This window comes from Rhipicephalus sanguineus, chromosome 5, assembly GCF_013339695.2.
Source record: "Rhipicephalus sanguineus isolate Rsan-2018 chromosome 5, BIME_Rsan_1.4, whole genome shotgun sequence".
In the NCBI taxonomy this organism is placed as follows: Eukaryota; Metazoa; Arthropoda; class Arachnida; order Ixodida; family Ixodidae; genus Rhipicephalus; species Rhipicephalus sanguineus.
In genome coordinates this window covers 129786519-129801795 of record NC_051180.1, presented here as the reverse complement: position 1 = coordinate 129801795, position 15277 = coordinate 129786519, and the positions used below count along the sequence as shown (strand labels likewise).

The following is a 15277-nucleotide window of genomic DNA, read 5'->3' as shown; positions in this document are numbered from 1 at the left end:
ACCCCTCGAAGAGTTAATATTCATGCTTTCTTGCACTGGCACAGTACAAGGAAAAAATCACGCTTTAAGTCGGCGCGTACCCAGCACAGGCGAAGTATACAGCAGTGCATGCGGTGCAAACACAAAGCAAGACGTTAATTTCAAGAAAGTCATGAGAGCAAGTGCACAAAATCCGCCAGTGAAGTCAAATGGCTTCTGATACTTCCAGAGCACACACATCATTCGCATGCATCACTGCGCGATTAAGTTTTGAGAAAAGATTGCGACGTACCTGCAGGGGAGTACAATACGTGGCCCCAACGGATTCCAAACCAGCGCCGATAGCAGAGCCTTCGAAAATGGCGAGACTGGTGACGCATCGGGCGCCCCGCCGGCTGTTCCTTGCCGTATCTGCGCGCTCTGCGCATGCCCGGTTTCCTCGCGAGTACCGTAACACAAGGTTGCGCCGGCGCGCCAAGCAGTACGTCGCAGCGTCCACGCGCGTGCTATGAGCGCGGGGAACGAAAGGCGAGCGCTGACGCCGCTCCTCCTCTTTACCTCTTTCTTTCTTCTCTCCTAAAAGTCAATGCGCATGCGCGCGGCATGGTATACGGTGAGACTACCGTAGTTTACGTTTACGATGGCGACACCGTTTTTTTTACGCAATATTGGGCGTAAAAATAACGGTCTCTTTTTACAGTGCAGACGACTACTACGAAACAACGTGACTGTGTTGCATATAGCTAGGCATCGCATGTATATGGTTTTCAAGAGAGTGGTAAGCTGGGCTAGTTGGTAGGTATTCATGTTAATAAACAGCGCGAAAAACAGCGCGAAAAACTAGAGGCAAAGGGGAAGAACAATACGGGACGAGCGCTCGTCCCGTGTGTTCTTCCCCTTTGTCTCTAGTTTTCGCGCTGTTTATTACTGTGTGCAATAACACAACGGCACAAGAAGGAAAAGAACTTCCTGAAAAGAATGACTAACAGTGCGGCATGCAAGTTTAGCGTCTATGAAAAGGAAATAGAGCCCCTTCTGTGCCAAAATGCTCATTCTCCGCAAGAAGTGCGGCTCAGCTGTTTGGCAGGGGGCCCATTCTCGGAGGCAAGAGATCCTGGAATTCAACGTGGATATAAAGAAGGCGTACAAACACGGGGCCAAGAGGTCTATATTATAAAGTACCTTGAAGTTGCGGTCACTTTTACGTATAAGAAGACAGGCGGTTCTATTAATAAGATATTATTTGAGCACAAGTGCTCCTTCACCAGAGAATCACCGTCTAATGTATCGTTGTATTTTCGCAATTGCAAATGTAGTTTCGATGACTGCGCAATTTTACGCAGACACAATAACGAAAACGCGAGTCCTATATTTGAGCCTTGGTATATTAATATCAGTGAAAGCCAATGCGCGAGTCGGCGTCTTGGATAGTTTGGGTAAAGAAGGATTGAAATGCACACTTATCTCTCTTGCATACCTGCACGTGTACCTGATTGTCGGGTGGCGCAGCAGTTCCTGAGCAAGCACAGAACTTTTGAGTCGAGCGGTTGATGCGGTTGATACGTAGCAAAAAATCACTAACTGCTTTGTTAAAGCAACTTTGCCTTTTTTGTTGGATTTTGTGCTTAACTGTTGATTTGCGTTGTCGACAGTGAAAGCTTTCAAATAAGGAGCAGGAAGAATAGACCCTCTTTAGAAAGTGGAAGTGGAACGAGCGCCATCCTTGCCCCAAGTAAATATGCCTGCGAGTCATCGTCCCCATCCCCAGCATACCTCCATTGAATTATCTTCTAAACGCGCGTCATTTAAGTAAGACAAAATTAGTATAACGGTCTCAAGTATGCACTACTTTTTGCGGCAAATATCTCTATAACAATCAACGTGACGTTGATCATCGTCAACATCGTCGCCGAGAAGTGTCATGCCAGATGTACTGATTTCTTAGCCATTACCCTGTAGTGGGTACGAGCCACATGCACGACGCCTGAGAAAAAGACCATGGCTGTCGCGGGCGTCTCGCCAGCGCCGTGGGTCTTCTTGAGATGACAGCCGGTCAGCCATGGAAAGCCAGTCGGCGGCGGGAGTCGCCGATGGTTGCCAGGCTGACGTCGAAGAGACGGAAGAACAGGTACCATGCTCTTCACCTTCTCAAGACAATGCTGTGAGCACCACGCCAGCATGCGCGGAATCGGCAGAAACGGGGGCGTCCGGCTCTCAGGATGCTTGTTCGGGCGAGCAAGGCATCGAAATTCTGAACCCGGAGGTCATACGTCTGATCTTCGGCTACCTCGACCTACAAAACCGGGGTCGCATGGCGCAAGTGTGCACTGCCTGGAAAGCCGTCGCCGACGAGCGCTGCCTCTGGATGAACGTAGAGGCGCGGTTGAGGCTTTCCGAGTGCAGCGCGCCGGTGCTGGACTGCGTCGCTCGACGGGGCATTCGGCGAGTCAAGGTGCTCAACTACAAGGAAGACCAGGTGGCCCAGCTTGTCCAAGCACTGCCGGACATCAAGTCGCTCGATTTGTCCGACAACTTCAGCGTGAACAACAACGTCGTCCTGGGGGCATTCAAAGACAAGATTTACGAATCGCTCACCGTTCTAAATCTCAGCTGGTGCCCGCAAATCGACGACTCTGCGATAGACTGTCTCAGTGGCAAGCTTCCAAACCTGGAGGAGCTGTACTTGGTTGGCTGCGACCACATCACCGATTCCAGCATGGGCTTCATCGCCGCCAGGCTACCAAAGCTCAGGGTGCTCGACATGAAAGAATGCGAAGTGTCCAACGCTGGCCTGCAAAAACTGGCGGGCTTCTGTGAGGACGGTGTGCTGTCGACCACGCTCGGTGTGAGAGCTCTGACGCATCTGGGCCTCGAGGACTGCGCTCTCGTTTCCGATGCCGGCCTGGAGTCCATCAGTTGGGCCTGCTCCAGCTGTCGAGCTTGGACCTCAGCATGTGCCTCAGCGTGACGGACGCGGGATTACAGCACGTTGGAAGGATGAGTCCCTCAAGAAGCTGTCCCTGATCAGCTGCGAGGACTTGACGGGCCTCAGCATTCACCATCTCGCCGTAGGCACGTTCTCGTTGAGCAGCCTCGACATCGCTTACTGTAACCACATCGACGACGACGCCATTTCTAACATCTCGCGTGGTTCGGGCCTGGTCACATTGAGCGCGTTAAATATCACCGCCTGTCCCATCACGGACGTCGGCCTCTCCTTGTTGGCGCAGAAGCTGACCGACCTCAGGCTGCTGAACATCTCCGAGTGCGATCTGGTCACCAAGGACGGCATCGCTGTCGTGGCGTCGCACCTGCGTAGTCTGCGCGCCATTCACATGAGGTACTGCATGGGCCTGACGAACATCGCTCTGAAGCACTTGTCACGCATATCTAGCCTGAGGTGGTGATACTGAAGAGCTGCAGCAAGCTAAGGAGCAAGGCAATGGCGTACATCGCACCCGGTAAAACGCCGTCGAACATCGTGGAACTGGACGTGAGTTTCACGGCCATAAACGATGTTGGCGCCCGCTATATAGCACAGGTGAATACCGCTTTCGCTATTCTCGATAACACCATCAAGCACGCCGTATGATCTGTCCAATGTCGCAAAGATGTATAGTGGGGATGGAAAGGAACGCGAACATGCGGCGTCTACAGTCTCTGCTGTTTCGCATTTATTTTCAAGCGGTTGCAGCCTAGATGGCGATTCAAAGCCACTAGAGTCATCAAAGATACAACCAAGAACCATCTAGCATCTTTTTATTGCCACCAAGGTCAGAGCGTGACGAAAGCAGCGCGCCGCACTATTCGCGTTTCTTTCCATCCCCCCTTTACTTCGTTAATTATGCCTGTGTGTGGCTTGAGCGGTGTTTTACACGTTAGTAAAATGGTACACATTATGTCAAAAGCTTTTTAAATGCGAAGCATTTCTTAGCGAACTTCTGCGACTTTGAGCGTATCTATCTATCTATCTATCTAGCCGCCTACGACTTTGTGCTCTCCTGGTCGCTTGGTTAGAGTGACCTAGAACACTCTAGCTTGGTTCATCGAATGTGCACCAAAATTGGCATGGCGTAACATGACTGTATGACGAACATAAATGACAAGTCATAACATGAAAATCATGACACGCATGTCATGTACAGCATGATTTACATGCTACCCTCATGGTGCGCTGGCGGCCGTTTCGCTAGTTTGATATACACCAAAACTGGTATCTTGCGACGTGACTGACTGTGTGACGAACATAAATAACACGAGTTAACATGAAAATCATGACACGCATGTCATGCACAGCATGACTTACGTGCCACGCTCATGGTGCGTTGGCGGCCGTTTCGCTAGCTTTATATACACCAAAATTGGTATCTTGCGATGTAACCGTGTAACGAACATAAATAACACGAGATAACATGAAATCATGACACGCATGTCATGTACAGCATGACTTACGTGCCACGCTCATGGAGCGCTGGCGGCCATTTCGCTAGCTTGCTCTATCCCGAAATTGGTATTGCGTGACGTGATTGTGTAACGAACATAAATAACACGAGTTAACATGAAAATCATGACACGCATGTCATGTACAGCATGACTTACGTGCCACGCTCATGGAGCGCTGGCGGCCGTTTCGCTAGCTTGATCTACACGGGAATTGGTTTTGCGCGACGTGACTGTGTGACGAACATAAAAACACGAGTTAACATGAAATCATGACACGCATGTCATGTACAGCATGACTTACGTGCCATCATGGTGCGTTGGCGGCCGTTTCGCTAGCTTTATATACACCAAAATTGGTATTGCGACGTAACCGTGTAACGAACATAAATAACACGAGATAACATGAAATCATGACACGCCTGTCATGTACAATGACTTACGTGCCACGCTCATGGAGCGCTGGCGGCCATTTCGCTAGCTTGCTCTACCCCGAAATTGGTATTGCGCGACGTTACTGTGTGACGAACATAAATAATAGGAGTTAACATGAAAACCATGACACGCATTTTCCTCAATGACATACAAGACGATGTATGCAGCCCTTTGCTGGCTGCTTCGCATTACATCGATTCCCACAATGCGTGGGATCTGCCGGTTTTTTATAGTAGATACTAAACTGTTGTATGTTATGTGCAGCATATACCAAACTGTTACATGTTGTTCACTCTCCCGGATGATAAGCGATGTATGTATAAAAACACTAGCTTTGAATACCCTATGTAGTCAGCTCAGACAAACACTAATATCTTAATTAAATAAGGCTGTGTCGATTCTTTGTCGTAAATAAATGAGATAACAAAGCCGCATATCGCTAGCAAATAAATTCGCGTGCAAGAAATTGAGAAAACAATAAAATTCTGATGTCTTGCATTGCCTTAAGCCACAATCTGCTTATGAGGCAGCCGTAATGAGGAAATCCGGAATTATTTTCAATACCTGGGGCTTTCAATATTAGGAGCTTAGCTTTAGCGTGCACCTAAACCTAAGTACAAGGGTGTTCTTGCATTTAGCCCCGATGAAAATGCAGCTGCCACGGATGAGGACGAGCCTGCGATCTCGGGCTCGGTAAAGCAATGTCATATTATATCTTGCTACAACGAGTCGCAGGAGCTGGTTTGTTTAGCATCGCAGTGCATTAATCGAGAACGTATATATTTTCAAACGGACTCCGCCAATACTTCCCATGTTCCAGCAAGCATACACCAAATTACACCTGTTAACGTAATGATAAGCGTTGGCTTAGATGCATCCGCCGCCATACTTTAGCAGCTTCGGTATTGCGCTGTTTAGCACAAGGATGAGGGTTCGACCCTTGGTGAGGGCAGTCGCATTGTAATGGGAGCGACATGCAGAAACACCCGTATGCTTGAGTTTAGGTCCACGTGAAGGAACCTCAGGTGGCTGAAATTTATTTGGCGTCTCTCACCATGGCTTCGTTGTGTTGGGAAGTTAAACCTCAGAATTTTATTTCAGGGCTGCTGCTTTACAGCCGGTTGAGGAGTTGGTTGTGACAAACGTAGTAGTGAAGGGCTTACTGTAGATAAATGTCATTGCACTCTATCCCCCAAGTGACGTCACAGCAGCGGCCGCGGAGTGCGGTTTCGTGACCTCGTCGAGGAGGAAAGGAAAAGATGCTATTTCCGCAGCCCTAGTTGGGAGCACGGCTCAGCGTCTCGTGACACAACACCAGAAGAGCTGACATACCACGTCATAGGTGTTGAATACAGCGAAACGAAATTTCTGGGCTCATGGTTGAAGTAGAGCGCCCAGCAATGTTGAAGGATGGGCCAGTTGGTATTGCGCTTTCAAATTTATTACAGCGCTGCAAAGTGTACCAAGGGGTCAGAAAGGAGGGGAAAGTTGGAAGTTACCGCTATTTCCTCTTTTATTCCGTTCCTCGCCCGTTCCTTCCCTCCTTTTCCGTGCCTTAGCAAGGTTGTGTGCAACTTGACGTGTGCAACTTGACGTAGATCCCTCTTCCCACTAAAAGAGAGTGAAAGGGAGGGAGAGAAAGAGACAGAGGGAGCATGAACAGTCGGAAATCAATCTCGAAAGTAAGTCACTTTCGATAGCTATGGGGTATAGACTTGAAAGTATGTGCTACTGCCACAGTTGCGGGTCGGCTTCCATTGATTAAGGCTACGGACGCGTGGGTGCTGTGTTGTGCGGACATTTCGTAGTGGCCTTCGGCAGGCATTCCTTCAGTCTCATAAGGTGACGACACGACAGGACAAGTTTATGTCATTTTTGTGCACATATGATATACTTCAAGAGAAACATGTTTTTGCATAATTAGATAGAACACGCAAGAAGAGATAACCACAAGCGCAGTTGTCGTCAGTGTCGCATTGTCATTGCAAATTGCGTCTTTTCTGCGTCGTCCATGTCTTGATGTGCGCTGCCATGACTGACCAACTATAGTTGGTTAGTCATGGCAGCGAATTATGGTGGGTTAGTCGAGACATGGCAACTATAGTTAAGACATGGTATAGGCTCCAACCACATCTTAAGCATAGAAAGAGCATCTTCCGTGTAGGTCCAGCGCTACGTTAACCATGGTAGAGATGCAAATCATCGCCCTTCCGGCAAAATTGCAATTTTTAAAGACAATCCCATTATTATTTGATATAAATATGTAATTTTTTTAATAAACAGTTTCCTGTATTGAAAAGCGACATGAGGAGCTTTCATGTCGACCTTCGAGAATTATTCGTAACATCTGCAGATAGACATCGATAATGACTGTTTCGTATATAGTAATTTGTTAGGCCTGCGAGACAGCGGAGACGTAAACAAACACACATATGTATGAAGCCTAAACCAAAAAGTATCAGCCAGGTGAAGTAAAAGCAAACTGCTAAAAAACGAATGCGTTCCTCCCCTATAGCCCCTCCCCTGTCACAGAAAAATAGAAGAAATAAAAACAGGATATACACAGCGTATAAAACGTTCACCTTCACATCGTTTGGGCTAATTTATGAAGCTTGCGCAATCCGTCGAGGGTGCGAACACTGCGTGATTGTGTTTTACATAGAGTTCATAAATCAACAAATTTATTACTCATGTCGTAAACAAGCACATGAGGGTAACCTCACAGGTTGGTTACATATGTTGACTTGTACGTTCAGTTTATTTCTTCCCTCATTCGCTTTGTATGTGTTTTTCAATAAATAACAGTCGGGGGACAACGTAGTATCATGGTGTTCTTTTTAAGGCGATGCCTCATCAAAGGCAAAATTTGACTGTCGGCGTCGGGGACGAGTGATGAAAAAAATCACGTGACGACGTCATCATATCTCGTCACGATGACGTCACAGATCGCTAGAATTTGTGACGTCACTATGACGTCATAGTGACGTCAAGTGACGTAAAGTAACATTATTACGTCATCACATGGCATCGTAGCTTGGTCAAAGGTGGTCGATCGCAGAAGCAATGCAAAACCCGTTGAGATGCCTCCAATCTTTGAGGCACTGCAAAACCACGTTAGGTGCAGAAAGCTTCGAAGGGTGGCGGGGACAGGATCAGTACATCGACGGAAAAGAAAGAGAAGATAGCTTTCGCCTTCGAGTTGTCTTGAGTGAAGGCATAAATGACTCTGTGAGCTTTTTGTCTTGCATTTCGTCCTGCTCTAAGTGCTTTATTTTTTTTTTCGCTTTCAACACAGATGTGCAGTTGGACCTGGTTATAACGAACCTGATATGGCGAATTATTGGGTATAGCGAACTAAATACGACCTTTGCTTGATCGCGCTTCATTTCAGTGACAGTTGTTCTTTTTATAACCAAAGCGAAAACGCGACAGCCGCTGTGACATCGGCTGCAACAACAAATATTTGATTTGCACGAGGCTCAAAACTCGAAATGTAGCTTAAAAGAAAATATTGAAAGGCAATTCACAACCACATTTTTATGTGGTTTCGACATTAAAAATTTCATTAAAATGCTATTAGAAAGGCTGAGGAAGTTTTGGTCATTCTGCGCAAATAAAAGAAAATAAACGCATTTGACGGTTGTACCACCTACATCGTACGAACAAAATGGAAAAGCTCTGGAAACTCGTTTATAGTAGGTTGAAGCAGAGAATAACGCGTTTTTTTGTGTCAATGACTTTGGCGCGAGCCAGACTGGTGATTCGTTAGAGCGATATTTATATCTACTGTAACAACAAATGTCGGATATAACGAACTAGCTTATGGTGCCACTTCGTTATAACGAGTTTCGGTTGTGCCAACTATCGCGCCTTTCATCACTCGTTTATACTTGTACCAAACTGCATACGCGTAACTGTGCAGGGCATGCCGAAGTTGCGCATCCTGAACTTGAGCGGCTGCATGGTCGGCGACAAAGGGATGGCGCGCATCGCACGCAGCCTGGGAAGCCTGAGCACGCTCAAGATCGCGCGCTGCCAGGAAATCAGCGACAACGGCATCAAAGCGATCGCCTGCAACCTGAAGAACCTGAAGGCCATCGACATCAAAGGTTGTCCGAGGACAACGTCTGCCGGAAGGGCGGTGTCTGATCGCCAGGTTACCAAATCTAAATTCCTGTGATTGGAGAAAAAAAAAAGAATTCGAACACACCGAACTGAATAGCCATATCGCTCGATTGCATTGTCAAATTGACGCGAGGTAGGCTGGCAAAAATTTCTACCTTGACACCCTCGCATTAGGTGACTTAGTACCTTAGTTTGTCATAGAGGGGTCCGCGTGCCTGAAAAGCCGGTCCATGTCCTCCATGTATGCTGTCACCCTTTCGTTTGGGCCTTGAACTCTGGCCTCCATCTCACACTCAGCTCTCCTATTCCTGCCCACTCTGGCAAGGCGTTCAGGAACTGCCAACGAAATTCATCCCACGACGTTAGCGTTTCCTCATGGTTCTCAAACGACGTTTTCGCGGAATCTTCAAGAGCGCAGTACACACAGCGCTTACCCTCTTGGGTCTAGTCGTTGATGATGGCAACCGGTCGAAGTGCTCAAGCAGTCGTTGGCACCTTCGAAAGCAGCTCCGTGAAATGTCTTCGACGTCGTGGTTTGGTTGACAACGAGCTGCGCTGGTGCTTGCGCTGTAGCGTTAGGAGGGTTTTAGTTCATAGTCCTCGTGCGTTGAGTAGCAAACCGTGCCGTGACTGGAGGTCCTGGAGACGACGACTGGTACGTACGTGCACAGGGGTGTAAGCTCGGTCGAACTACTCGGCGGACTTGCGTCTGGGGTACGCTCTGGAGACCGTGTCATCTGCCGTACCCGGCACTTCCACAGAAAATGTCAACAGGCTAACAGATAGATGCTACAAGACACAGGGCAAAGATACCCAAACAGCGGCGTTAACTCTAGAAAAAGTTGGTGGTTCGTTGGTTCCTCAGTACCTTGGCGCAACCCACTCCGGGGGATAGGCCATGAAGCGGACGGTGCCTTGCATAGGAAACTAATTTACTTACTGAAAGAAAAGTTGAAAATGAAATGTTTAGTCATTACAGATTAGTAATATAAGCTTGCAAGATAACAACAACAACATCAACAATAATAAAAACAAATATATACAGTTAAAAGGCTGACACGCAAAAGCGCGCGCACACCGATTAACTGCGTTCTCTTTCAAAGGCTGGCCACTACAGTTGCCAGCCTACCTCGCGTCAATTGTTACGACGTTATTTTGGCCCTTACGAAGTTGTGCGCCGCCTCAGTGATGTGAATTAAGAGATGGTGTCCCGAAGCTCTGATCCCAGATTGAGCCCACGACGTCCACGTGCTGAGGTCGTCCATGTCGTACGAATGAAGCCTTATCACACCTGCGAGCGATAAGCAACACTTCGCAACCCCTTCGCAATCATGTACTACGTTACCTTGGTTATATTTTTCTTCACGCAACCACCATTCCCCGTAGTGCTGTCCTCTCGCACATGAACCCATCGATCGGGATGGTCGCTCAGCCTGGCAACTAAAGCGGCTAGCCTCTTGAAAGAGCAAAGTTAATGGGTGTGCGCGCGCTTTTGGGTGTCAGCCTTTTTCTAGAGTAAGCGCCCCTGTTTTTGTATCTTCACACCCTGCGTCTCGTAGCATCTGTCTGTCAGCCTGGTGACAATATCCCATGGCCGGACCTGCTGGAGACGCTAACGAACTGCCACAATTGACAATCCATAATTTCGCGCATTGCGTGAATTAATCAAGGTTTGCGAGTAGTCACCTTAGACTCTGTAGAAAATTAAATTTTACGCCACACGTGCCACACGTGTCTGAAGGAAAGGATTTTGACGACGTACGCGACAGTATTTCCACTTCATTCATGTCTTGACCAGACAGTCATGTTCGTTAAATTTCTCTTAACCTCCCAAGCCAATTTTGGTCTACACCAAGTAAAGGAGGCCATCACAAGAGAACCCAGACGTAGGCGGCTACATAGATAGATAGATAGATAGATAGATAGATAGATAGATAGATAGATAGATAGATAGATAGATAGATAGATAGATAGATAGATAGATAGATAGATAGATAGATAGATAGTAGATAGATAGTATAGATAGATAGATAGATAGATAGATAGATAGATAGATAGATAGATAGACCGACAGACAGACAGACAGACAGACAGACAGACAGGACAGACAGACAGACAGACAGACAGACAGACAGACAGACAGACAGACAGATAGACAGATAGATAGATAGATAGAAGTAATAGATAGATAGATAGATAGATAGATAGATAGATAGATAGATAGATAGATAGATAGATAGATAGATAGATAGATAGATAGATAGATAGAAACATTCAACGTACCAGAGGTTCCCTAAGAAATGCTTGGCATTTCAAATTCGGCAGATCCCGCGTTCCGTGGGAGTCGATGTTATGCGAAGCATGCCGCGGGAAGGTGACTGGCGAAATTTTTTTACGGAGCGAAACGTTACGAAATGACGCTAAAGATACGTACACATTTTATACGCACACACATATGTTAAAGCGCCAAATGCGTTATATAACCAGTTGTTTACAGTTGGGTAACTTTGCCAACAGCAACATGGTTATTACCAACACCAGAAACGCTAAGCTGATCTGTAGTGCTTATACTTGTCCGTTATGACAGAGAATGCAGGCACGTTTTACAAACCCGTGTGCGTGTGTGGAAGGGATTCTTGACGGTTCTTGAACAATGTCGTCATCACCGCGATCAGTGAACCCCAGAAGCTGGACAGGACTTGTTTCGGATCCGTTCGTGATCGCAGCAACGAGGGGTGTATGTGTAGTGAGTATGAGATAAAGTACAGCTGTTGGCAATCGTGGAAGCCTCGGTCGTTTCGTCGACATATTGTCTATCCATAGAGCCGGCGACATATCGCAGCCCGAAGTCAACCTTCGCGTTGGTGAAGTATAGGCCATCGAGGCTGGTGGCCCTGAATAGTGCTACGTAGACTAACATCAGTGGATGGCGCTTATCGTATTCGTTGACTACCTGGGCATATGTGGTCCATGTAATCTAGTCTACAAAGCGGCTGTCAATCGATCTGACGTCATCCTCGGTCAGCATGAGGCTATCGCCCAGCCTCGTAAGAAATGAAGAGAACACTGCGTCGTTCTGGCGGACCGTGTGCATGACATCAATGAACTGAAATGTCGAGAAACCACGCGCCGGCTGTTCATGTGCACGAGCTCCGACCGACGGGCCACTGTACGTTGTGAACATTATTTATGTAATATTTTTTTATTCATCTATATATTTCCACATTAATTTGCTTATCAAGATCGCTAATTATGAATTTCTGGAAGAGCGGGTAGGCAGCAACGCTACAATCACAAGTGACTTTGCACCACAGCTGTTATACTCGGTGTGTGATCATGACATCGATTCGCACAATGCGCGGGATCTGCCAGAATTTTCACTGTGTATGTTCGCTGTTACTATGTTGATTGAGACTGTGACAGACAGACAGAAAAGCTTTATTAGCAAGTGTGTTCGGTCCCCCGGGTCCCTGGACCAATGCGCGGTCCTACGCCACGTCTACACGGTCATGCCTCTCACCGCGATGACATCGGCAGCCCGAGTCACCGCAGCAAGTTGCAACGCCGGGTCCCCAGACGAGAGCAGGACCTCCCAGTCCTCCCAGCTGGAGATGGCAGGCTGTCCCCGCGGGGGAGGATCAGCAGGGCAGCCGAAAAGAATATGGGAATCACCTGTAGCGCATACTCGCAAAAACATGAACTGTGGTATGCGGGTATGCGCCACACGTGACTGAGGGAAATGGTTTTATGACGTACGCGACAGGCGTTTTGCGTTATTCTCGTGATGGCCATTGAATCGTGTTCTTATCCTGATCCCCTGATATGCCAATTTCGGTATATGACAAGTTATGGACACGACCAGGAGAGCGGTCAGACGTAGGCGGATAGATAGATAGATAGATAGATAGATAGATAGATAGATAGATAGATAGATAGATAGATAGATAGATAGATAGATAGATAGATAGATAGATAGATAGATAGATAGATAGATAGATAGATAGATAGATAGATAGATAGATAGATAGATAGATAGATAGATAGATAGATAGATAGAAGCGGCCAAAGTGCCTGAGGTTCGCTAAGAAATGCTTCGCATTTAAGTATTCGGCAGATCTTACGCCATGTGGAAATCAATTTCATGCGAAGCAGTCAAGGAGTTTAGTTCTATTCTGCAGTTTTCGTTACGAGGTGGATCGACGCGCTTGTGCAAGTGTATTAGTTAAGTGCACATCGTGGGCTTACCAGACACGTCGGCAACACCGGCGTTTAAAGCGTAACTTATGGTCTGACGTAAGGTCAGCAGTCACGTCAGAGCACATACATCAGTATTATCGAAACGAAGTGAACTTTGCGTTGTGATGACATGAATACCACACGTAACTTTCGTTAGCGTATTCCTCAAGGGTCGAGCAGCGCTTTAATATATCTTGCTGAATCCTAGGAATACAAACGTAATGTTTATTAAACTGCTACAAAAGCAAAGCTATTAAACTGCCACAAAAGCAGAGCTATTAAACTGTCATAGGACTGTCTGGTCATGTCATGACCAGACAGCCATATTCTTCAAAACCTCTTGCCCGCCCATGCCACTTTTGGTCTACACCAAGTTAAGGAGGCGATCACGAGAGCACCCAGAAGTAGACGGCTAGATAAACAGATAGATACGTAGATAGAATCGCTCAAAGTACCTTGGGTTTGGTAAGAAATGATTCGCATTTGAAACGTGGAGGAGGAGGACGCTTGAGCTTCGACTTCAAGAGTAGAACGCGATAGCGTAATCGGCCCCGTTCGTATCGCAGCCTGACTTCGCTTCTCGTTGGAGACCTTTACCGTGCCGCAAGGAAAGGAACGTCTGTGCGTATAACAGTTGGAGTTTTCAAACTATCCTAGTAATGCCTACTGCAAGTACACTTGTGAAGTGCCCACTACGCCACAATTCTTCCTTTTGCGAATCGACGAAGTACCCACTACATGTCCGTAAGGCAACACGCGCAATTGTGCAGCTGCACACTTTGTTGATACTGTTGCTGATAATGATGATTTATTATGCCTGTGCGCTTTGTAATTGGTGTATTTTTAAACCAACCACTCGCTACGCAATTCACATGTCTTGACACCTGGTGCGATCCTACGCTTCTGCCACGCAGTATTACATGCGTTAAGCCTCGTTCACACTTGCGACTAGCACCGGTCGCGCGACCGAGTTAGTCGCAATGCGACTGGTCGCAAACGGTCGTAAATGGCCACTTTGGTCGCAAAGGGAGTGCTTTGGCATAGTCGATCGCTGGTCGATTTTTCAGTCGCGCGTCTGCAGTCGCAAACCTCTGAACCAATCACATGCGTAGGATCAGGACGTCAGCTTATTTTACCGTGCAATGGCAATGCGAGCCATACGCGGGCAGACGTGAATTCTGTGTCTGTGTGGCGACGGGTATAATCCCCACGCAGGTGTAAACATCGGTCGCCGTGAGTCCCTTCCTGGCCGCCAGTCACAAATGGTCGCGCGAACGGTGCAGGTTGCATGTGTGAATGAGCCTTTAAGGAGACTCCCCGCATTAAGGAACATTCCGAAATATTTTCAAGCATGGGGGCGGCTCTGTGGTGGAACACTCGCTCGCAACGCAGAAGTCGTGGGCTCGATTCCCAATGGAACAGAAGCTTTTTAAAATGCGAAGCATTTCTTAGCGAACCTCTGGCACTTTGAGCGTTTCTATCTACGTATCTATCTATCTATCTATCTATCTATCTATCTAGCCGCCTACGTCTGGGTGCTGTCATGATCGCCTCCTTAACTTGGTGTAAACCAAAATTTGCATGGGAAGGTAAGAGGATTTGACGAATATGACTGCCGGGTCATGACATGAATAACGTCAAAATCTTGTCGCGTACGTCGTCAAACCCTTTCCACTAGACACGTGTGGCACATACCCGTTTACCACGAGCCGCGGTGTACGGGTATGCGCCACAGGTGATTGACAGATTATATCTACCCAGCAACGGCAAGAACAGACATTATTAACTTAAATGCTAGAGCGTAAAGGAAAACCAACATCGGCAGCATTGACTCAACGAATGGAAAGATTGAAAATTAGGATCCCAGCAGGAATCGAACCCAAGCATTCTGCGTGGCAATCAGGTATTCTACCACTGAGCCACGCCAGGTCTATAAACTGGTTTGGAAAAACAGCCTACGCAGGCGTAATATCGGTGCAACGTCAAACGTGGTTGTGGTGCTGGCTATCCAATTTTACAAGAAAGCAATAAACACTACATGATACTCCTACGATGTGTACTC

General features: G+C 47.2%; 2 protein-coding genes across 2 annotated transcripts in view; both read left to right on the top strand.

Moving 5' to 3' along the window:
• The window catches only part of LOC119394248 (uncharacterized), a 395693-nt gene that overhangs the window by 195193 nt on the left and 185223 nt on the right, over nt 1-15277 (top strand). The window lies entirely within an intron of this gene.
• LOC119394973 (F-box/LRR-repeat protein 14) lies at nt 2039-9034 on the top strand. The gene is made up of 4 exons (XM_037662269.1): nt 2039-2894; nt 2965-3319; nt 5493-5547; nt 8777-9034. Exons 1-4 carry the CDS (start codon nt 2039-2041, stop codon nt 9032-9034), a joined length of 1524 nt encoding a protein of 507 aa, XP_037518197.1.